General features: G+C 45.6%; 1 protein-coding gene across 3 annotated transcripts in view; it reads left to right on the forward strand.

Annotated features, from left to right (window-relative positions):
- TEDC1 (tubulin epsilon and delta complex 1) overlaps window positions 1–25,309 on the forward strand; it is a 138,187-nt gene that overhangs the window by 95,178 nt on the left and 17,700 nt on the right. Inside the window, exons 5-7 of one of the 3 annotated variants that reach the window (XM_040333196.1) lie at window positions 10,214–10,312; window positions 13,205–13,291; window positions 23,333–23,533. In XM_040333196.1, coding sequence (XP_040189130.1) covers window positions 10,214–10,312; window positions 13,205–13,291; window positions 23,333–23,533 — 387 coding nt within the window. The remainder of the gene's footprint in view (window positions 1–10,213; window positions 10,313–13,204; window positions 13,292–23,332; window positions 23,534–25,309) is intronic. The other 2 variants (XM_040333199.1, XM_040333197.1) reach the window with 2 other exon arrangements.

The raw sequence follows: 25,309 nt of genomic DNA on the forward strand, positions 1-25,309 counted from the left end.
GGGACGTCCCCAAGCAGTGTCAAAAAAATTAGAGGGGTGGGAAAACAACACAGCAAACCAAGCTACACCCCAAACAAAAACCGGAGTTTCTCAACGGAGGAACTCCAACCTTAAACTGCTGCCTGTAACACCTTGCCCAAGAAGCACCGATCGCCCTGGTCGAATGCGCCGTAACTTGAAAGGGAGGCGCCCGCCCCTTCAGGGCATAGGCCTGAAGCACAACCTGTCTGATCCACCTAGAAATGGTGGCCGACGAGACCGGCAGACCTTTTTTACGACCATTCACCGACATGAACAGTGAGTCCGACTTCCGGAATGGAGCCGTAGCGGATAAGTACACACGTAGGGCCCGAACCACATCCAGGGAATATAAAGTGGCCTCCTTCGGGTTTTTCGGCCGAGGACACAAGGATGGTAACACAATGTCCTCATTAATGTGAAAAGTCGAAACGACCTTTGGGAGAAAAGATGGCTGCGGCCGCAGCACCACCTTATCCTCATGAATGCAGGACAAGGCCGCCTGTTCAGACACCCATCTGACTGAGGTAATAGCTACCAGAAAAACCACCTTCTGTGACAGAGTCCACAAAGGGATCTTCAGAATGTCCTCAAAGGGAGCCTTTTGAAGCACCGAGAGGACTAAATTCAGGTCCCATGGGGGCAGTGGAGGACGCACAGGACGGGCCACATGCCGGACCCCCTGCACAAACGTACGCACCAAGGAGTGCGCCGCCAAGTGTCACTGAAAGTAAACAGCTAGAGCCAAAATCTGACTCTTAACCGTACTCAATGTGAGAGCCTGATCCACTCCACGCTGTAAGAACGGCAGAATCCGGGACATCACATATGTACGGGGGTGCCACTTCATCTCCTCACACATAGAGATGTAGGCCTTCCACGTACGATGGTAAATCTTTCGTGAAATAGACTTCCGTGCACGCAGCATGGTAGAGACCACCAAGCCTGACAGGCCCCGGTCCTTCAGTACCTGGCTCTCAACAGCCACGCCGTTAAAGCCAGCGACTGTAAAGCAGGGTGGAAAATCGGACCCTGCGACAGAAGATCTTCTCTCAGGGGTAGACACCAGGTCCGCGTACCAGCAGCGGCGCGGCCGATCTGGGGCGATCAGGATTGTTGGAATCCCTTCGGCTTCCACTCTGCGCAGCAGGCGAGGAAGAAGTTTCAGAGGAGGGAAGGCGTAGATTAGGCGATGGTGACCCCAAGGTGCCACCAACGTGTCTGACGCGTCCGTCCACGGGTCCTTAGACCTGGCCAGCCTCTTCCACCGGCAACGTGGTGGCTTTGCTCAATTTGGACACGGGAGGGTCCACTGACAGAGGAGAGACACACTTTTTCAAAAAGTTCTCAAAGGGATAACAGGTCGCAAAGTATTTTGGAACAGCAAAAACTTTCTGCGGTGTATCCCATTCCTTGTATAACAATTTGTCCAAATATAGAATACAAGGAAACACCTTGGCAGTGCGGGTTGGCTTGCGGAACCCAAAAGGGACCGGCACATCCGATGCCTCCGCCAAATCCTCAAGTTTCTGAGTATCCTGCACCGCAGTGATAAGGGCTCCAACAAATTCCTTATCATTCACTGACCCTGAAGCAGAGTCATCCTCACTGTCCGCGTGGCTTAAGCCTGCATCATCTGACATGACAGAACCAGAGCCAGACACAATAGCAGGGCCTGACTCTGTGTCAGAGACATCCCTAGAAGCAGGCTCAGGGAGGGGGCGCTTTTTACCCCCCTTCTGGCCACTAGTCGCCTCAATCCTGGCGAGAAACGCCTCAAGGACTGCCGTCATAGCCTCCACAGAGGCGGCACGGGCATTAAGGGTTAACTCAGGCATTGCTGGGGCAGAAGCTCCTGGTTCAGGCTCCATGTTGTCCCCACCGCTATGCCTCCCAGGCACTGCAAGGCAGAAAAAAAAACACCGGTCACCTCCCGGCTGCAAAACAGAAGGCAGGGGGTCCCCAGGGAACTCGCCACCCCACCCGGTTGCAGCGTGAGCTGAAGCACTGAGAAGTGCTGAGAAGTGTTGGCTGCGCCGTGCTGTCCCTCAGGGAGAGATTTGCGGTATTTCAGGCACTAGAGGCCAAGACTTTTCCAAGATGGCCGCCGTCTGAGGTAAAAAAACACCATGCGGCTACAAGAAAATGTCCGCCGAACAATGAAAACCGCGTCCACGGCAAAATGGCGGCCATACGCAGTTTAAAAAGACAGTGACACAGTAAAAAACACCGCCAGCACACACAGCAAGGGGCCTACTTACCCGTCCTGCGACCACCGGCTGGAGGCATTTCTGACAGAACCAACGTCCGCTAAACGGCATGGCTGTCTGCCAGACACACTGTGACAAGGCCATAGAGACCGGTCATATGTGCGCCCTGGAACATTTAGTTCCCCGGCCACCCCTGGAGAAAACGGGGCATGTCGTGGATGACCCAGAGCTGAGCTGAGGGCCGGCACACGCTCGATGGCCGAACATGGGGGGACTACAAGAGTCAAGACCCAGCCTGTCACCCAGTCGGCAGTTGATAGTAGAATCTCAGGATTCAAAAATGCAGGAACAAAACAAAAAAGCGAAAAAATCGCAAAAAAACTCCAAAGTACAGGGACTCCAGAAGGCCATGTCTCTCCTGACGTTAAGACAGAAAAAAACTGGAGCTGCTGAGGCAGAGTGTGGGTTATACCAGGTGGACCACGCCCCCTGGGAGAAGCTGTGCTGAGGAAAGTGTTTTTAACACTTAAAGTGCTGTTTTCTGCCTAATCTCTCCTAGAAGGAAGGTGCATAATACCCTAAGGTCAAAGGCTGCTGTGTCCGTCCATGAACGGAAGAGAAAAGCTATTGGCGGGATTTCCCTTTCATCGGGAACGGTTGTTCGAGGATGATTTGGATAAATCTATCCAGAAAATTTTGAGTTGTAAGAGTGCCCTTTTACCAGTGAAAAGTAGTACACGTCCTTCGTTTTAAGTGTTGTTCTTCCCCAGTACCAGCCACAACGCCTCCATCGGCAGGTGAAAGAGGTAAGCCTCAAGGCCATGCACAAGGCCAGAAGAAGCCATGGTGCAAAAGTCTGCAAAGCAGAGTCCCAAAGCCTCCTTATGAAGGGAAGGCTTCTGCAGTTTTCAGGGGCTTGGCAGGAAAAGATCCGAGACAGATGGGTCACCTCCTCATTATCTCTAGGGTACAAACTAGAGTTTCGAGAGTTTCCACCTTTTCGTTGTCGAAGGTCGAACATTCCCAAAGACCCAGTGAAAAGAAGGTGTTTGTTCCAGGCACTAGACCAACTGACGTCTCCAGGGTGAAATCATAGAGATTCCCCCAGAAGAGCAGGACATGGGGTTTTACTCCAATCTCTATACGGTGCCAAAATCGAATGGAGGTGTCAGACCCATTCTAGATCTCAAAGATCAAAATCAGTTCCTAACTGTCCGCTCTTTTCACATGGAGTCAATCCGGTCAGTCATATCCATCCTGTGGGGAGGAGAATTTCTGGCATCAATAGACATCAAAGATGTATATCTGCATGTGACAATTTTTCCCGCTCACCAGAAGATTCTGCATTTTGCAGTAGAACAGCGCCACTTTCAGTTTGTGGCCTTGCCCTTTGGCTTAGCCACCGTGCCCCTTGTGTTTACAAAAGTTCTAAACCCAGTACTAGCAAGACTAAGGGGCCAGGGTATATCGGTAATGGCATACCTAGGCGGCCTGCTGCTGATGGATCAGTCGGTTGCACGGCTAGACCAGAGTGTGTCCAACACAGTCAAGTACTTGGATCACCTAGGTTGGATTCTCAACCTAGAGAAGTCAGCCTTACGGCAAGTAAGAAGACTGGAGTACTTGGGTCTTGTTATAGATACAGCCCAAGAAAAAAGTATTTTTGCCTCAGACAAAGGTCAGGGCTATAAGAGAGCTGGTCCATGTGGTCAAGGCAAAGAAGGCTCCTTCTATTCGCCCTTGCATGAGGTTTCTAGGGAAGATGTTGGCTTCATTCAAAGTAGTTCCCTATGCCCAGTTTCATTCAAGACTGTTGCAAAATCGTATTCTGTTTGCTTGAAATAAGAAAATCCAAGCCTTGGATTACCAAATGTATCTGGCCCCAAGGGTGCGCCAGAGTCTCAGTTGGTTGATAACCAGAAATTTGCAGAAGGGGGAAATCCTTCATGCCAGTAACCTGAAAGATTGTAACAACGGATGCCACCCTTTAGGGCTGGGGAGCGGTCCTGGAGGAGACCACTGTCCAATGGAAATGGTCAGAGTCCGAAAAAGCCTTGCCCATCGATATCCTAGAGATTCAGGTGGCACGTCTGTCTCTAATCACCTGAATTCTCAGGTTACAAGGTTGTCCTGTCAGGATGCAATCCGACAATGCAACAGGAGTGGCTTACATCAACCACCAAGGGGGCACCAGAAGTCACGCAGCCCAGAGGGAAGTGAACCATTTTCTTGCCTGGGCAGAAAAGCATGTACCTTGCCTATCTGCAGTCTTCATTCCAGGGGTGGAGAATTGGTAGGTGGATTTCTTGAGCCGCCAACAATTGTTCCTGGGAGAATGGTCTCTCCATCCTGACATTTTCAGCCATTTGCTTAAAATGGGGCACCTCGGACATAGATCTATTGGTGTCCAGGTTCAACAAAAAGTTGGACAATTTTGTGTCAAGGACAAGGGATCCACTTGCATGCGGGACAGATGCGTTAGTAACCCCTTGGGATCAGTTTTTTCACTGGTTTATGCGTTTCCCCCCCCCTAGTTCAGTTGCTGCCGCGGCTTCTACGCAGGTTCAGGGAGGAACGGAAGCCGGTAATACTAGTAGCATGGCCCAGAAGATGGTCATCATAAGGTTTGCAGTAGGGAATCCGTGGACTCTTCCGTCCCATCCAGACTTGTTTTCGCAAGGATTAGTGTTCCATCCTGCCTTACAGTCGCTAAATTTAACAGTGTGGCTATTGAAGCCCACATGCTAAAGAATCGTGGGCTTTCAGGCTCCGTAGTAACTTCTCTGATTAATGCAAGGAAGCCGACTTTAAGGAGCATTTATTATAGGGTCTGGAGGTCCTATGTTTTCTGGTCTGAAACCAAAGGATGCCATCCCTCGGAAGTATGTCCTAGGAATAATTCTTGTCTTCCTACAGTTGGGGGTAGAAATGAAGCTAGCCTTGAGTACAATCAAGGGTCAGATCTCGGCCTTGTCAGTTTTCTTTCAAAGGCTGCTTGCTTTGCATTCTTTGATCTGGGCCTTTATACAAGGGGTAACTCGTATAATTCCACCGTTGGGTCACCCTTGTGCCCATGGGATTTGAATTTAGTTTCATCGGCATTACAAAGATAGACCTTTGAGCCGATGCATCATATTCCCTTGAATCCTTTTGACAAGGAAGTTTTTTTTTTTTGCAGTAATCTCGGCAAGGAGGCAGCTTTCTCTTGTAAAGAGCATAGGATAAGGTGGTGTTGCGTCCTCAACCAACCTTTCTGCCTAAGGTAGTGTCCAGTTTTCACTTGGACCAAGATGTCTTCCTGCCTTCCTTTTTTTCCAGATACTCGTTCTGCAGAGGAAAAATTGTTACATTCTCTGAATGTATTGAGAGCTGTCAGGCTCTATCTGAAGGTGACAGCTCAGATACGACAAACTGATTCTTTGTTTGTGCTGCCAGAAGGGCCCAGGAAAGGGTGGCATTGTCAAAATCGACTATTTCAAAGTGGATTTGGCAAGTTATAATTCAGGCTTATGGTTTGAAAAGAAGGGCTCCACCTTTTCAAGTTAGAGCGCACTCTACCAGTGGGTGCTTCATGGGCAGTGTATCGCCAAGCCTCTATGACTCAGATTTGCAAGGCCGCAACTTGGTCGTCAGTCCATACATTCACTAAATGTTATCACTTGGATGCTGCTTATGGGCGCAGTGTACTGTAAGCAGCAGTATAGGTCCTCCTGTCTGCTAGCGGCCTGCTTTTATTTGTGTCTCCCTCCCCTCAGTGGCATTGCTTTGGAACATCCCACATAGTAATTGCTATGGCTGCTCTGTGTCCCGTGAAGTACTCCAAGAAAAGGATTTTACAGGTAAGCTGTTATAAAAATCCTATTTTATTTATTTATTTTTACTTTCCTCCACCTAAAAGTTTCCAGTTCATTGTTCAATTGAATTGTACAGTTTATAGGTCACATTAAAAGTGGAAAATGTTGTGTCACTTACGCCTGACCCCTGAACTTTGTCATTTATTCCAGAACCTTTACGTCCCTTACTAAAGCGCAATAAAAATCGCACCATACATTAGCTGCTCCGCGGCACACCTTTTCTTGGCTGCAGGGGCCCAACTTATGATCTTGCACATAGGCCCACTGTTTTCAGAAAATGCTCTTGACCTGAGTTCATCATTGCTCATCCATTCCAGATGCATTTTGTGCATATTATAGATGAGAAGAGAATTCGGTGGTGAGACAGAAGAGCAGGGGGTACAGCGGTGGGGCAGATGTAAAAAGAGGTGCATTGTGGGACAGATGAGCAGGGGGTTACACTGGTAAGGCAGAAGAGCAGAGGGGTGCAGAGGTGGGTCATATGTGTAGGGAGGTACAGTGGTGCCTGTAAACCAGCATGGAATGCAAGCTTGTCTGCTGTGACAATGCGCTCTGTCAGTCACCAAAAAACGACAAAAAGAAGATATAAATATACCCATTGTGTAAAGTATGGGGGTGGGGAGTGGGCAGAGCCATTTGGAAGTCTGGAGACATTAGTTAACCCCTCAATGCCCATACACATGACTAAATGTAATTAAAAGCCACATACTCTATTATACTGTAAGTTTTAAAATGAGCGGTCATTAAAGAGATTATACCTAAAAATACACTTTTTGCTATAATATCCCCCCAAAAAATGTCTTCATCAGTTTAGGCCAATATGTATTCTACATACTTTTTGGTAAAAAAAAAAAAAAAAGATTACAATAAGCGTATATTGATTGGCTTGCGCAAAAGTTATAGCTTCTACAAAATAGGGGTTAGATTAATGGCATTTTTATTATTTAATTTTTACTAGTAATGGTGGCAATCTGCTATTTATTTGTGTGTGTATGTATATATATATATATATTTATTTTTTTTATTTATTTTTTTTGGGGCTATCTGGGCATTTCATGGCAGAAGGCAGTGAGGAGTGAAATCAAAAATTGGCACCCTTAGAAAGCCTGAAGGCGGTGCTTGGCTTTCCGGGTCCTGTACGCGGTTAGACTCCCAAAAAGTCTCACATGTGGTATCCCCGTACTCAGGAAAAGCAACAGAATGTTTTTTTGGGGTGTAATTTCACATATGCCCATGGAAAAAAAATTCAGAAACGTGTGGCAAAATATAAAATATTGCATGGACTCAACATGCCTCTCGGCAAATAGCTTGAAGTGTCTTCTTTCCAAAATGGGATCATTTGGGGGGGTTTTGTGCTATCTTGACATTTCAGGGCCTTCGAAACTGATGGGTAGTGAGGAAGTGAAATCACAATTTTACGCCCTTAGAAAGCCTTAAGGTGGTGATTGGTTTTCGGGGTCCTGTACACGCCTAGGCTTCCAAAAAGTCTCACATGCAAAAAAAAAAAATTTGTAATTTTCCCACTACTTGTGGCAAAATATAACATGTTCCATGGACGCAACATACCTCTCAGCAAATAGCTTGGGGTGTCTACTTTCCAAAGTGGGGTCATTTGTGGGGGGAGGGGGGGATAGTTTCTAAGCCCTTTCTGACACTTTGTTTACAAGGGAAAACATTTTTTTTTGCAAGAAAATGACTTTAAACCCCCAAACATTATATAATTTTTTTTTAACGAAAAGACCCTACAGATTAAAATAGTGGGTGTTTTTCATACCCATTTTATTTATTTTTTAAAACACACTTTTTTATTTTTTTATTTTAATGCACTAAAACACACTATATTGCCCAAATGTTTGATGAAATAAAAAAGATGATCTTGGGCCGAGTACATTGATATCAAACACGACATGCTTTAAAATTGCGCACAATCGCGCAGCGGCGACAAACTACATTTTTAAAAGCCTTTACAGGTTACCACTTTAGATTTACAGATGAGGTCTACTGCTAAAAATACTGCCCTCGACCTGACCTCCGTGGTGTTGCCTCACATGCATGGTGCAATTGCTGTTTACATATGATGCCAGACCGACGCTTGCGTTTACCTTTGCGCGTGAGCACGGGGGGGACGGGTGCTTTTTTAAAAAAAATTTTTTTTATTTTTAACCACTTGCAAAACAGTGGGCAAAACGTCCCCTTTAAATAGCCGTGTGGTGGGCGCGTGCCTGCCACACTCTCCGTGCCTGCGGTCCCTGCGAACTCGATCTTTGCCCGCGGCCTGCGATCGTGTCACGGAGAGGCAGAACTAGGAGATCCCTATATAAACAAGGCATTTCCCTGTCCTGCCTAGTGACGGGACAGTGATCTACTGCTCCCTGTCATCGGGAGCAGGGATCACTGTTGTGTCACTTGTAGCTCACCCTCCCCCACAGTTAGAATCACTCCCTAGGACACACTTAACCCCTAACCCCTTCCCCCTAGTGGTTAACAACTTCCCTGCCAGTGTCAATTACACAGTAATCGGTGCATTTTTATAGCACTGATCGCTGTAAAAAAGACAGTGGTCCCAAAATAGCGTCAAGTGTCCGATGTGTCCGCCATAATGTCGCAGTCATGATAAAAATCGCAGCTCGCCGCCATTACTAGTAAAAAAAAAATATATAATAAAAATGCCATAAAACTATCCCCTATTTTATAGACGCTATAACTTTTGCGCAAACCAATCAATATACGCTTATTGGGATTTTTTTATGCCAAAAATATGTAGAAGAATACGTATCGGCCTAAACAGAGGAAAAGAAATAGCGTTTTTATATTTTTTGGGGATATTTATTATAGCAAAAAGTTAAAAATATTGCTACAGAGGTGATCAAATACCACCAAAAGAAAGCTTCATTTGTGGGGGGGAAAAAGGTGTAAATTTTGTTTCGGTGCAACGTCGCACGACGCAATTGTCAGTTAACCACTTAAGCCCTGGATCATTATGCAGCTAAAGGACCAGGCCCCTTTTTGCGATTCAGCACTGCATCGCTTTAACTGACAATTTAATTTTTTTGATAAAGTTTATTTAAATGGACCAAGCAAGATACGGTTGATGCTTATTAACAAGTAAACCTTGACAATCAAGGTGTATGTATACAACAACAGTTGCGAAAATGTGTGCAAATGGACAACACCCAGGATAGAAGTGCACCAAGTGTAAGTAAGAGAAGAGGGGAGTGTAACAACACAAAAAGCAGTGTATTATACAACATAAAATTATTTGGGACTAACGCCAGTGGGCTTCTTCTGTATCTACCTCCAGCAACTGTCCCCCTCCTACAAATCTTCTTTTACTGATTAATCAAGGTTCCTCCTTGATATCCAGACTAGGACTATCCAAATCGGATCTACCTGAGCAAATTTCAAAAGGTTTTCAAGGGTTTTAAAAAAAATAAAACCCCCCCTTATTGGGACCTTCTTTTGTTCTTGGACACGCACAGTTGCACCTCTAAATTTTTGAGGGGATTTTATCCTGAGCCCATAAACCACACCTATACCATCAAGGGATTACTCTGTTCGTGTTACAAACAATTAAGAATTCATACACTGTACACTCCTGTGGCCCCTGATGATGGTCTTCTGTTTCCTCAAGACCAGAAACGCGTCGGGCATCCTCCACCGTCCCTTGGAGAGTGTTTTTAATTTTATGTTGTATAATACACTGCTTTTTGTGTTGTTACTCTCCCCTATTCTCTTACTTACACTTGGTGCACTTCTATCCTGGGTGTTGTCCATTTGCATACATTTTCGTAACTTCTGTTGTATACATACACCTTGATTGTCAAGGTTTACTTGTTAACAAGCATCAACCGTATCTTGCTTGGTCCATTTAGATAAACATTTTTATCAATTTTGAGTTTGGCCTTAAAAGTCCTTTTTTGGGGGTATCTCTCCTTCTTTCTTATTGATCTAAACCAGCCTTTGAGTAACTTCCTAATATATTTTCCCTTTTCAATCTCGGAACCCTTTTATTTATTTGTTTATTTATTTATTTATTTATTTATTTATTTATTTATTCAACTACAAAAGTGACTAGAGTTTTTTTTTTTTTTTTTTTTTTTTTTTTTTTAACGTGTGATAATGCATTTTCAGATTCATTTATATACTCAAGGGTGCCAGATTGACTGCTTAGCTCACCATTTGCCTGCCTTGGAAACTGAGCTTGTCCATCATCCTGAAATTTACAATAAGGTAAGTGTAAAAAAAAAAAGCAAATAAAACACAAAACATGAAAATGTAGTTATAAATCAGTACTATGAGAAAACATCATGAAACTGTTTCTATATATATATATATATATATATATATATATATATATATATATATAATATATATATATATCTCTATCCGGAGAAACAACTTCAGACATGCCAAGAGTCTCCCACGAGGTGCGGGAGTCTTCTGCATTTCTGTGGCGGCTCCCGGAAGCGGCCACTTCTCCTTGTCTCCCTCCCACGGCTGTCAGCTTAAAATCTATACAGGGAGATCGGTGTTCACAGCTGTTCCCCGCCGCACTGATCATTCCCAGCTGTTCTGTGTGTTCCTCCCCCCGGCCCCCTTCGTGTCCTCCTCCGCGCCCCCCCCCATGTTCTCCTCCCCCCGTATTCTCCTCGATCCCGCCTATCCGCCTCCTCCGTTTTTGCAGGTTGGGATGTCTGCAACTTGTTTAAAGCTGAACTCCAGCTTTTGATCTACTTTACATAGTTGGTTTGGGCCAGCTTGGCCCAAACAAACTCTGTCCCTCACTAACATGTGAGGCCGCTGGATGTGCCGTAAAAACTGTATGTAGCTGAGGCTACATGCAGCATATCGCACTGTGTTCCAGGTTGGAGCCAAGACTTTCTATCTTGTACACAGAACACAGTAGAGTCTATATGATCGGCGCTGAGCTATTCAGAGAAAGCCATGTATACTAGCAATGAATACTTCTTATTGGCGGAGAGGCGGGCTGATGTCACAATCTCTGACTCAAAGGAAGCTGTGTATTCATTGCTAGAATACATCACTTTCTCTGAATGACTGAGCTCTCTGAGACTCCTGTGGTCTGGGTATGAGACCGGAAGTCTCCGCTGGATTTCAGTGTAGCACCCTCTACCATAGGTAGGTGCCAGAGGTGTAGTGTCTGTAGGTTCTGTCAGTGCAGGTAAATGTAAACAGGCTTATGCTGCAAGCTAGGCCTGTTTGTTTTTGATCTGGGGGAAGGGAGTGGTTAGTGTAGCAGTGGGTGTGACTGACATGTGCTTCAGCTCTTGGGCGACTCCCCTGCCTTTAGTGAGAATGTTCTGCAAGAGGGGCAGGGCTGAGAGTTGTAGTGGCATGGAGTACATGTGAGGAGCCCTGATCAATCCCCAACTAGGATTGGCAGGGGACAGGCCTCCTACATATTCTTAGTCAGCCTGCTGGAGGGGAGTTGTCGTCGGCTGGGTAAACTGAAGGATGGAGTGCTAGACTGCGTGCAGGAGAAACACCCTCATCTGGGGGGTATGAATCCGGCAGAGGAGCTTGGGAGGGAGCCTCTCCTTATACGGTCCTGGAACAGAAGCTGGAGGAGCAGTTGGTGCGCACGGTTCGGGTAAATCCTTCCTTCAGGAAGGACTCAGGACAGGAGTCAGTGAGTGGAGTGTAGAGCTGGAAGAGACATGCCGGAGGAGAGACTGTGGGGGTTTTGTGACAAATTGTTGCAGCCTGAGAGAGCAGGATTTGCAGGTTGTGCTTGCTGGGAACAGTAGTCCACGGTCGGATATCATTTACAACTGAATGTTCAGGGCCATCAAGAAGGGGTACTGCAGGCCCCTGGCCTATTAAGAATCATCAACTGAAACAATTCCTAGGACTTATTCAGAGTGAGGCCTAGTTAGCTCAAGATGGTGAAACAGGATGTCTAATGCTGTGACAGGAAAATGTTGGGCAGGAGGAGAAGTGTCCTGGAGATACCGTATTTATCTTCGTATAGCGCGCCCCGGCGTATAGCGCGCACCCCCAACCTGGAAGGGAAATTTCCTGAAAAAAAGAAAATACTTACAGTTTGAATGCCCCTCGTCATGTCTTGCCCGGCGTCCATCGGCGGCCTTGTCTGGTCCGGCGTCCATCTACGGCCCTGGTGGTGTCCTCCCCGCTTCTCCTGCGCTGTTTCTGAGTCAATCCCTGCTTCCCGCGCTGTTTGAACGCCGCCGCCGACATATACCGAGCTCAGTACACTCGGACACGCGCGGCCACGCTCGGCTCCTCTCGCATAAAGGCTAGGAGGCGGCACAGGGCGTGACCGTGAGGGGAGCCGAGCCTGGCCGAGTGTACTGCAATCGGTATATGTGGGCGGCGGCGTTCAAACACAGCGCAGGGATCGGCGTATATCGCGCACCCACGATTTCCCCCCTTTTTTTTAAGGGGATAAAAGTGCTGGGTCTACGCCGATAAATACGGTAAGTCTGCAGGGAGAGTGCAGAGGCAGGAGAAGTTCTGAGGTAAAAAGTCTGTCAAGATTAGAGTCCACCATTTTTTGTTCTATTTAAGATAATGCAAAGATAATGAGTACACCATTTGTCAATGTAAAGCTGGATCCACTCTAACATTGCAAATATCAATTTGTTCTATGGGCATCCCATACGCCTTCCCCCAACCAAGTTCAATCCCCCAAATAAAACAACAAAACAAACCAAAAGACTTTTCATTGTCTACAAGTGTGTGGTATGGATGTCTGGCAGCAGGGTGAATATGCATGGATGTTAGTAACTCGTAGAAACGCACTGCTACAGCAACTTTAAAGTACCATTACAACATTAAGATTTTTGCATTACCCAAGCTAGTAATGTTTTCTTTAAAGCTGAACTCCAGGTTGAAGCTACTAATTTCACCCAGTTCTCTTCCTACCAGAGCTCAGTCCGTAACACTTTTCTTTAAATTGCAACTCTTCAAACTTATTTTTTTAATACCGCTGCACCCCAAATCTTTCATTCTTAATTCTGTATGAGAAAAGACAATGAGAATATGGCCGCTATGGATGGTGCCATTCATAGAATTGCTCAGGCAATGTGTTATGCAATTTGATTTAAAATTATAACCTTAATACATTTTTTTTATCTGTAGTTATTGCAGTGTTTGGAATCTGAGGACTCTTATCTAGAAGCTTACATGGAATGGAGACATCTAGAAACGGTGTACTGGCAATGGATGGTAATGATTTTGCTAATTGATTGATTGGAATACTTTAAAATGTGATTTATCAATGTGCTTAGTGCTGTCTTTAATACACAGAACCCAACAGAGTGCTATAAAAACAAATGTAAATAAAATAAATAATAATAAAGTTGAGGAGACGTCCCAGGCACATGACCTGCCCTTCCTTCAATCATAAAGTTTTCTATGTTGTGTTAAACAGGTAGAACTCAATTACATTCTGCAGGCTCCACATTGCAGGATGTGTGCGCCATGAATTGACCGCAAAATGAAGACCATAATGGGGACTAACATATCAGTTAATTCTCTAGGATAGTTCACTTGAGAGATTGCCCTTTTAACCTGCAGGATACACAAGACCTAACCAAGTACAAAGGCCATCTGCATGCTCCTCTTTGCTCAGTTCTGTTTCCCCATGTAGATTTTCGGGATTTGGCAGAGACTTCCCTCCTATAACCATGTAAGTGGGACTTGTGGGTTGGAAGTTGTCGTTTTCAGTATGACTGCAGCTCTACTAGGGTCATGGCTGAAGTAGTATTTATTATTATGAGGCGTGAAGGAGTGTTTTTTTGAATCCACACTGATCTTTGTCAGTTATTCAACCAATTGTTCTATATCAAATTTTTATCAGTGGGTTTTCACGATCTGCTGCTTACTTTTTTCTCATGTGAGTTTCCTTATTGAATTCTGGTTAACTCCCACCTAGGTGTGCCTGGTGCATAGCCTAATTTGGATCTCCAGCTAGTCTTCTGTGTCTCTACCTTAACCACTTACCCCCCGGACCATATTGCTGCCCAAAGACCAGAGTACTTTTTGCGATTCGGGACAGCGTCGCTTTAACAGACAATTGCGCGGTCGTGCGACGTGGCTCCCAAACAAAATTGGCGTCCTTTTTTTCCCACAAATAGAGCTTTCTTTTGGTGGTATTTGATCACCTCTGCGTTTTTTATTTTTTGCGCTATAAACAAAAATAGAACGACAATTTTGAAAAAAATGAATATTTTTTACTTTTTGCTGTAATAAATATCCCCCAAAAATATATAAAAAAACATTTTTTTTCCTCAGTTTAGGCCGATACGTATTCTTCTACATATTTTTCGTAAAAAAAAATCGCAATAAGCGTTTATTGATTGGTTTGCGCAAAAGTTATAGCGTTTACAAAATAGGGGGTATTTTTATGGCATTTTTATTAATATTTTTTTTTACTAGTAATGGCGGCGATCAGCGATTTTTTTTTTCCGGTATTGCGACATTATGGCGGACACTTCGGACATTTTTGACACATTTTTGGGACCATTGGCATTTTTATAGCGATCAGTGCTATAAAAATGCATTAGATTACTATAAAAATGCCACTGGCAGTGAAGGGGTTAACACTAGGGGGCGGGGAAGGGGTTAAGTATGCCTGGGTGTGTTCTTACTGTGGGGGGGGGTGGCCTCACTAGGGGAAACACTGATCTTCTGTTCATACATTGTATGAACAGAAAATCAGCATTTCCCCTGCTGACAGGAACGAGAGCTGTGTGTTTACACACGCAGCTCCCGTTCCCCGCTCTGTACCGAGCGATCGCGTGTGCCCGGCGGCGATCGCGCCCGCCGGGCACACGCACGGGAGTCGGGGGCGAGCGGGGGGCGCGCGCGCGCCTCCGGCGGTGCGCGCGCGCCCCTAGTGGCGGCTAATAGGCAGGACGTCATATTACGTGCTCTCGCCTAGGAGAGCCACCTTGTGGACGTATTTCGACGGTGCGGCGACGGCAAGTGGTTAAAGGCTTTATTAGCATTTTGAGAAAGAAAGGAAAAAAATATAACTGATTTTTCTTAATTTTTTTTTCACCTGGTGGCATCATACAGGCAGTGCCGATCCTGACCTCCCTGGGCCCCTAAGCAAAATGACATGTCACATTAAAGAAAGTTGAGAAGCGGGGTGAGGGGGCGAAAATTACCTCACCAGGTGGGGCCTTTAGTAATTTGGGGGGCCCTAAGCGGCTTGCATAGTGAGCCTATAGGGAGAATCGGCCCTGCATACAGCTATAAATATACAGATTACATTTCAGCTGATTCCTGCCGATTCGGCTAAAATTCAAGCCACAGGTGACCCTGTCAGTACCTGGCTCAACAAAAGTCAGAATAAAAATTGACTGAGCTAGGTGGAAAAATCTTGGCTGAACAGTGAATGCATTCATCAGATATAGCCTCTGTTCTGGGTATTCAGGCAGCTGCTACATAGGTAAATATTTACATAATTGGTAAGGTTAAATATAGACACAATACAGATCAGGGCAATGGGAATAGTTGGGTTTTTACCCTACTACTGTATTTGGGTATGTGTGGCAGACATGGAGGTCTGTGTTGCGCACCTGGGCCAGACACTGGCTAAATCTGGCCCTGGGGTGACGTGTATTAATGTAGGGCAGGGGTGTCCAACCTGCAGCTCATGGGCTGCATGCACCTGAAGATGGCTATTAACCGATTAGCTTTTAAAGGATCCCTGAAAACCCTTCTCTTCAGAGAAGCCTACCCTACCCATACCTAACAACTGTATTTTCATTTGAGTCCATCTAATCATCCCCCACAGATAACTACCCTTTGTTCCACTTGACCCTCCCTTTTAGATTATAAACTCTAACAAACCGGGCCCTCTAATCCCTCCTGTATTGATTTGTATTGTGACTGTACTGTCTTCCTAATGTAAAGCGCTGCGCAAACTGTTGTCGCTATATAAATCCTGTATAATATATATATATATATATATATATATATATATATATATATATAATATATATATATAAATTAGTGGTGCGCCAAAATGTAAATTTCAGAACCGAAACCGAAATAAAAAAAATGTCAGACCGAAACCGAAAATTACGTTTTTTTTAAAATAATTGTATGTTAAAACATACTCTCACTGTGCCCTCCATTGCCGCCTCACTGTGCCCCTAATTGCCGCCTCTTGTTTCTTTTTTTATTATTATTACTTTATCACTTTTTTTTTTGTAGCTTGTTTTACTTTTTTATTTTTGTATAATTTTCTTATTTTTAATATTATTTTTCTTATTCTTTACTTTTTAATTACTTGTTTTAATAATTTAGCAATTGTGATAGCAATTGGAGGTGACAGGTTCTCTTTTTTTTTTTAACCCTGTCACCTCCAAAAACATGTTGTATGAGTGTGGTGAGGAGACAATGAGCACAGCCTGCTGCCCATTCACTCAGTGCAGAGAGCATACATCTCCTGTAACAGCAGTCAGAGGATCATCCATCAGGTCTGTCCTGGTGCCACCACCATCCTTCTAGCAGTGCACAGGGATGGCACTAGGACTGGGCACAGTGCTGCTGTGTATGGGCTGTCTCTCTCTCTCTCTCTCTCTCTCTCTCTCTCTCTCAGCCTTAGTACGGATGTGTGTGCGGAGAGCGGAGTGCAGAGAGCCCCATGCAGGAGCTGGAGCAGCCCGCAGCCTGAGCCAACATTACTTAAAGTGGGAGTTCACCCATAAAACAATTTTTCCCCTTAGATGGATGCTCGTTTTGTCTAGGGGAATCGGCTAGTTGTTTTAAAATATGAGCTGTACTTACCGTTTTCGAGATGCATCTTCTCCGTCGCTTCCGAGTATGGGTCTTTGGGAGCGGGCGTTCCTTCTTGATTGACAGTCTTCCGAGAGGCTTCCGATGGTCGCATCCATCGCGTCACTAGTAGCCGAAAGAAGCCGAACGTCGGTGCGGCTCTATACTGCGCCTGCGCACCGACGTTCGGCTTCTTTCGGAAAATCGTGACGCGATGGATGCAACCGTCGGAAGCCTCTCGGAAGACTGTCAATCAAAATAGGAACACCCAGTCCCGCAGCCCATACCCGGAAGCGGCGGAGAAGATGCATCTCGTAAACGGTAAGTACAGCTCATATTTTAAAACAACTAGCCGATTCCCCTAGACAAAACGAGCATCCATCTAAGGGGAAAAAGTGTTATGTACGGGTGAACCCCCGCTTTAATACAGTGTGGCCCCCGGCTCGGGGGGGATGGGGACAGAGGGGTGTGATCAGGGGAGCCGGTGCCGAGCCGGGGATGATCTCCAGATAGGCAGATGGACGGCTCCTGGATGCCGGGCTGTGCTCTATTCCTCTCCTCCTCTACACGCTGGCCTGCAGTCCAGGAATTCCAGCAACAGAGACCTGCCAGTTAGAAAAGAAAAGAAACTCACAGCCGCCCGTAGGATGAAACTGTCTCCGCTCTGCTACACAGCCCCGCCTCCTCCTAACCCCACACTGTGATAGACAGAAAACATCTCCGCATTAGAACGGCATTCTGTTTAACACAGCGTGGTTAGGAGCAGGCGGAGCTGTGTGCGAGCAAAGCGAAGACAGTTTCAGTGTGTTTTACCGCTCTGCAGCCACTAGTCATATCGGCAATTTTAAAGCTGTTTCGGCATGTGCCCAAAACAGCTGTTTTCGGCCAATATGTATCGGCACCGATATATCGGTGCACCCCTAATAAATAAATATATATTATATATATAATATTTATTTATATATATTGTGATAGTACAGTTCCCTGTCCTGGTAATGGTCGCCCAGGATTCTCAAATAGGCAGGTTGAGGGGCTCCTGGGTTATTTAATGTGGAGGAATCTGTTTGATCAGTTTCCTCCAAAGTTTGTAAAATCCACTTGGGGACCTGGAGCCCCGGAGATTCCATAGTGATATGGGTGGGATGGAATCTCCAATCCTAGGAACCGGTTTTGGAAACAGCCAGGAGTCTGGCTGGCTGATTGAGCAGATGGGTTCTGGGCTTATAGCAGAGTCAGGAATGGGGTTCTGGGCTCCACCCTCCCAAGGAGTCCAGGCATGCAAGGGAGAAGCATGCATCTCTGCATGGTGTATATACAGAGGGCCCGAAGCTGTGGGCTGAACAGCACAGAAGCTGAGAAGGTACAGTGATTGTACAGGAACTTTGGTACATGACCAAGAGGGCTGAAGCATAAAGCCTAAGCGGCTGTATTTCTGAAGAGAGCCAGGTGGCTAGGCATTTTCGGTTGATTTTTACTTTATTGCTGTAGCAACTTGAAACCCCCTGCGTGGGAAATTATGGATGGACGTTTTTTCTTTCTTTTAACAAAAGTGGGTCAACAAGCCCTTAAAAAGCACAACTGGCGTGGACTCTGCTCACTGGTATGCGCTACACACACGCTAAATAACCCCCAACATTACAATATATATATATATAATAAAAATGTCATAAATCTTTCCCATAGTTTGTAGACACTATAACTTTTGTGCAAACCAATAGATATACGCTTATTGTGTGTTTTTTTTTTTTTTTTTTTGTACTAAAAATATGTAGAAAAATATATATTGGCCTAAACTGATGAAGAAAAAAAATTGGGGGTGTTTATTATAGCAAATGTAAAACATATTGTTTTTTTTTTCAAAATTGTCGGTCTTGTTTTGTTTATAGCGCAAAAAATAAAAACTGTGGAGGTGATCAAATACCACCAAAAGAAAGCTCTATTTGTGGGAAATAAAGGACGCAAATTTAATTTGGGTACAGCATTGCATGACCGCGCAATTGTTAAAGCGACGCAAGTGCCAAATTGTAAAAAATGCTTTGGTCATAAAGGGGGTAACGTTTTCCAGGGCTGAAGTGGTTGATGTGGCCAAACACAAAATTATAAAATAAATGTTGATTTTTTTTTTTTTGGGTGTCTTTTTACTGGACTTTTATAAGTTTTCCCAAATAAAAATGTCCCACTCTTCACAATCATGCCTTATTCATGTCATCAGTGTTTGGCAGCGCCTATATTTGTGAGCAACTATTTTCAAAGATGAAGAACACGAAATGCAAAATTAGAACAAAAATATCTGATGAGCACCTTGAGAATTGCTACTCCATCCATCAAACCAGAAAAACAAGCAAAATCTCATTCATTTTAATGGCACTTGTTCACATCTGAGCGTTTTGTCACCTGAAGCAAAACGCCTGAAAAACGCCTTCAGCTCAAAAAAGAACACTGGCTTCTTTGGGGCAGATTACAGGCGTTTTTCAGCTTTTTACTTTGGTGACCTGTACAAAAACGCACTTTGAAACGCTCAGGTGTGAATGCAGCCTGAAAGGGGTCCTCTGCTCAATGAGCAGGTAGTTAGTAGGGTTGATGTGGTGGGGTGAGTCAGCCCTGGGTTTGAGCACTGCTGTATAATGGTATTAGCCAAATGATCAGACCAGTGGTGATATGCAATTTTTACTTTACTAAACAATGGAGGTCAATATAACATTGCATAGGGGATATCATTTGAGTTGGAGGGTGCAGTATAGAACATTAATAATAACTGTAAAGAAAACAGGAACCGAGAAAATGAGAACAATTCTACAAATGGCCACTAGATGGCAGTAGAATTCCTGAGTTCAGTTCAGCTTCTGAAAAAGAAGAGAGAATAGTTCTCACTAGGGATGAGCCAAACAACCCAGCTCCTGGCAATACAGAGAAAAGTCACTCATTAAAAAAAAAATGTGTGGGGTTCCCACCAAAAATCCACACCAGACCCTTTATCCGAGCACGCAACCTGGCAGGCCGCAGGAAAAGAGGGGGGGACGAGAGAGCGCCCCCCTTGAACCGAACCAGGCCACATGCCCTCAACATTTGGAGGATGCTTTGGACCCCTCAAAGCACCATGTCCCTATGTTGATGGGGGACAAGGGCCTCATCCCCACAACGCTTGCCCGGTGGTTGTGAGGGTCTGCAGGTGGGGGGGCTTATCGGAATCTGGAAGACCCTCAGATCCCGCCCCCCCCCATGTAAATTGGTAATGGGGTACATTGTACCCCTACCATTTCACAAAGAAAGTGTAACAATTGTAAAAAAAAAACACAGACACCGTTGGGAAAGTCCTTTTATTAAAAAAAAAAAAGATTCCAGCGGTGGTAATCCACTCTCGGTCTCCGCTCCAACGCTGTCGGTATCCTGCGATGGGTGATCTCCTCTCTGGGGTCCAGAGATGAGAAGATCTCCTCTTCATCCAGGTCCAGGATCCAGCGATGAGATGTCCATCCAGCGCATCGCATCACCTGTCTCCACCGGAGACAGCCTGGGAAAGACGCGGCTTCAGCCAGTGACCTCTTAGGTGAGGGCGGGGCCACCCATCACGTGACCCTGTCCCCCTCTGATGCAAGGGAAAACCCAGGCTTTCCCAGTGACGTGACGGGTGACCCCGCCCCCCCCCTCTGATGTAACGGCAAACCTGACCCCCGGAGAGGAGATCGCCCATCGCAATATACCGACAGCGTTAGAGCGAAGACCGAGAGTGAATTACCACTGCTGGAATTTATTTTATTTTTTAACAAAGGACTTTCCCAACGGTGTCTTTTTTATTTAAAGGGTTCTTCCAGATTCCGATAAGCCCCCCGCCCGCAGACCCCCACAACCACCGGGCAAGGGTTGTGGGGATGAGGCCCTTGTCCCCATCAACATTTTTTTTTTTATTTGACGCGGGGGCCTGATAATTGAATCTGTGGGGACCGCCACGCATTTTTTTTATTTTTTTATAGGAATGACTTTTCTTTGAATTGCCGGGAGCCGACAATTCACGAGTGGCCACGAGTGGTTTTAAATGACTTTTTTTTCCCTTCAGAAAACACTTTGTGCAGGGACAGTCCTAAGCACAGGAAACAAGCGCTACTTTACAGGCATACTATACACCCCCCCAGGTACGAAATTTAAAGGAATATTTCACTTTTATTGTTTCACTTTAAGCATTATTAAAATCGCTGCTCCCGAAAAAACATCCCATTTTAAAACTTTTTTTTGCATTGATACATGTCCCCTGGGGCAGGACCCAGGTCCCCAATCACTTTTTATGACAATAACTTGTAAATAAGCCTTTAAAATTGGCACTTTAGATTTCTCCCATAGACTTTTACAGGGTGTTTCGCGGCTTTTCAAATTTGTCGCGAACACCCCAAATTGTTTGCCGAACAGGCAGTGTTCGAGTCGAACATGAGTTCGACTCGAACTCGAAGCTCATCCCGAGTTTCCACATGTCTACCTTTATGAAGGAAGGTACTGGAAAGCTAATGGCTGGGTGCATCGACGGCTGGCACATGCTTCACACTGGCACTGCTGCTGTTGTCTTCAGTCAGGAGCTTCTAGTGGCTGAAGATAGGGCCACCCCACTGCATGGACAGCTTCTCCACACGGACTGTCGCAAAGTCCTCTTCAGTGACTAGGGCTTGGATAGATGCTGTGTGCTCTTGTGCTCACTGCTGGTGGCCTGCACACCAGACTTAATGGGGGAGAACCCAGCACCTGGTGACAGCTCACTTGTCCAATCACTGCTGTCCCATCAGGCAAAATCTCTCTGAGCACAGGAAGCTGGAAGGAGACGGAATGTATATCCTTTGGTAGTGTCCGAGAGCTCAGGGGATGCTGGGAACCCAGAGGATTGTGGGAGTTTGAATTACAGGGACTTGCACCTGACTGTGGATAATGAGGCACTCCGCTACAGCACCCTAACATATTTGCCAAGTTGGGTGAAGAAAGGGGGGTGGCAAGCTCAGAGGTGGCAGCTCCAGATGTCACTGCTACCCCTAACAGCCGGGAGAGCAGTAGTGGTGGTGAGGGTTGTGCAGGTAGGCCTAGACAGTTAGTGTTATTAGGGGATTCTATAAACAGAAGAACTGATAGAATAATTTGTCGCCAGGATCACCTCAACCGAATGGTATGCTGTCTCCCAGGGTTCGGCATGTGGTGGATCGGGTTGATAAGTTACTGGGAGGGCCCAGCTGTCTTGGTCCATGTTGCAACCAATGACAATATATGGAAGGTGGAGGCTCCTCAAAAATCTATTTAAAGAACTAGGCTGCAAGTTGAAGGAAAGGACCTCCAGGGTGATAGTCTCTGAAATTTTGCCTGTGCCATGCGCAACACTGGAAATACAGGGAGAGATTAGAGTGCTAAATGCGTGGCTAAAGACCTGGTATAAAAGAAGGATTTGGGTTTCTAAAGCACTGGGCTGACTTGTCATTGGGGTACAACCTATATGCTAAAGATGGTTTGCACCTAAATGGAAGGGGGTCTCCTGTGCCGAGGGAGAGGTTTATGGTAAGGCTGAAGGAGTATTTAAATTAAGATTGGGGGGGGGGGGTGAATTATGATTTAATTGGTATTATTGAATATTGGCTTCATTCTTCTCATGACTGGACTATGCTCTCTTTTGGAAAGGCAGGGTAAATGGAGTGGTGGTGGTGTTTGTCTCTACAGAGCTTTAAAGTATTCATACCCATTGAAATTTTCCACATTTTTTCATGTTACAACCAACAAATGTAAATGTATTTTATTGGGATTTTATGTTATATGCCCATTCTTCTTGCAAAATAGTTCAAGACCTGTCAGATTGAATGGAGAGCGTCTGTGAATGGCAATTTTCAAGTCTTGCCACAGATTCTCAATTGGATTTGGGTCTGGACTTTGACTAGACCGTTCTAACACATGAATATGCTTTGATCTAAACCATTCCATTGAAACTCTGTATGTTTAGGGTCGTTGTTCTATTGGAAGGTGAACCTCTGCCCCAGGTTTTCTTCCAAGATTGCTTTGTATTTGGCTCCATCCATCTTCACATTAACTCTGACCAACTTCCCTGTCCCTGTTGAAGAAAAACATCCCCAAAACATGATGCTGCCACCACCATTTCTTTATCGTACATCACGGGACACAGAGCTTCATAGTAATTACTATGTGGGTTATAGGCCACCTTCAGGTGATGGACACTGGCACACCCAAAACAGGAAGTCCCCCTCTATATAACCCCTACCATACAGGGAGTACCTGAGTTTTTCCCCAGTGTCTAAGGTGTTGGTCACGGTTAAAGAAGTGGATCAGGTGCTTCATGACGTTTACAACTGTTTTCACTGTATATTTAAAAAAGCAAATTGATCGTATACTGTACACAAATTAGGAACATCACATTTGTTAGTAGCTTCATAGTATTTAGCATTATTCAAAGTAGGTTGTTTGTAAATGCTGTAACAGGCAGTTTTTTATACATCCCTACAGGAAACGGTCTTTCAGTCTGCTTCGGAAGATGAGTGCGTTACCTTGGCTCAAAATGAGATCAACTTGTACACATTTTCTCAAAGCAAGTTTAAGCCTCAGAGAAATCTAATTTATATAAAGACGTTGCATAAATCGTTCTCTGATGTGCATGATCAGTTCCATCAACTAGTTAAACGCCAGAATCTTACATGGCATGAACAGGTATGTCTTTGATGGCTGATGCAGTGTAAGTTTTTAATAATACAAACGTGAACCGGATCTGGCTATAAAATGTTTCTAATGTAACAATGGTGCGAGCAGCTTGTGGCCAGAAGGACACGTGTGTTATACTAACCTTCTAGAGCAGTGGTGGTCAACTTGAAAATTTATAGAGGGCGCCAAGTGCAGGCCACACAATAGCACATTTTCGCACCTCAAAGCCCGAAAATGTCTGTCAGGGATCTTGTAGAGAAAATGCTAACTTCCGTGCAGCAGGTACTCATTCTTATGCGCATGTGCAGGATCATGAGAATAGAAGCCTATGCTTGCGCGCACACATCCACAGATTATGGTGCACAGCGGCCTTTTTAAACCAAGAGTCTGTCTGGCCTCCGTGCTGAATTGTCTTCAGCTCTGGTTCCTGGTTCTTGAAAGTCTGCTTACCTTGTTCCTGACATGGCTATGCCTAACAAGCTCTCTTGGATCACCTGTCTGCTGCTTACTTGTGTTACTGACCTCGGCTTGGATTTTAGAGAGAAGGGATCTCATGTGGGGGGGGCGTGACCGGATGTAGGAGAGTATGGTGGAGTGAGTGAGCGTGTGATCCTCTCTGCTCTCTCTCCCCGTTCCTCTGCCCTTGCTTTTGCCTGGATGCACTTGCGCTTCCTGATGGTTACAATACCCGAGTGACATCTCCCCCCCCCCTCTCCACGGTATCACTAGAAGGCTTACTCTGGGTCTGGCGCCCGGCTGCACCTGTTGCTGTGTCCTGCCGTGTGCCGAGTGCTGGCTGGCGCCGAGCATTGCAGCTTCTTTGTTTTTTTGTTTCTCTCCCCCTCTGTTCCAGTGTGCTGCGCCCCCCTCTTTTCATCCGGAGGGGGTGCGGCGGCGGGGCCCGGATTGCGGTGCCGGAGAGAAGTCGGGCGTTTGGTTGGGAGCGGAGGAAGCAAGCCCCATAGTCTACGGAGCTACCTGAAAATCTCGCGAGACCTCGGGTGGCCGCGAGATTTCGGGTTGCGAGGCGCTCCCCGTGTACTATCGAAGTGCAGCGCTCGTGATAGAGCGAGAGACAGTGAGGGGGCTGCAGGTTAACTGCTCCACTGGCTGCTATCCCCCAATAAGAACTGCTACCCCCCAATAAGAACTGCTACTCCCAATAAGAATTGCTGCAGGGGAAGGGGGGAAAAAAAAAAAAGAAGAAAAAAGAAAGAAAACGTGAATTTGCAAAAACGCTCTTAAAGAGAAGTATTAACTTTAAATAAGCAGCTCATGTGGCATTTGCCTTGCCAAGAAATCTTCAATTGCTCTTGGGTAAAGCCGCATAAAGTTAATAGACCCCGACTTTAACAGACTCACCACTCTCACTTTTTGTTTACATACCCTATACCCAACGCACCACTGTGACTGCAAATGTAAGTGCTTTTGGGCAGCTTCCCTCTCCTCTAAAAACGTATAAAAGGGGCTTTGAGCCTCATCCATTGGCTCTGGAGCCCGGGATCTGTTGTCCAGTAACATACAGTGGTTTTGTCTGCTAAACTCCCCGATATAAGTGCTAGACAACAGGGGCTGCAGATGGACCCCTGACCCATAGCGGTGCCCATCGGGGGTCCTGTCATCTGTGGCCATACTGCATCATATTTTATTGTAATACGGCCTCACCTCACTCACCTGCAATACTTGTGGATCGTTCGTTACTTGCTGTCATTTGCTACCTACGAAGGCTTATTATGCCCAACGCTCCCAAATCGCAGGAAGGAATGTCGTCTACAAGATCAGCTA

The sequence above is a fragment of the Rana temporaria genome, chromosome 13 (assembly GCF_905171775.1).
Source record: "Rana temporaria chromosome 13, aRanTem1.1, whole genome shotgun sequence".
In the NCBI taxonomy this organism is placed as follows: domain Eukaryota; kingdom Metazoa; phylum Chordata; class Amphibia; order Anura; family Ranidae; genus Rana; species Rana temporaria.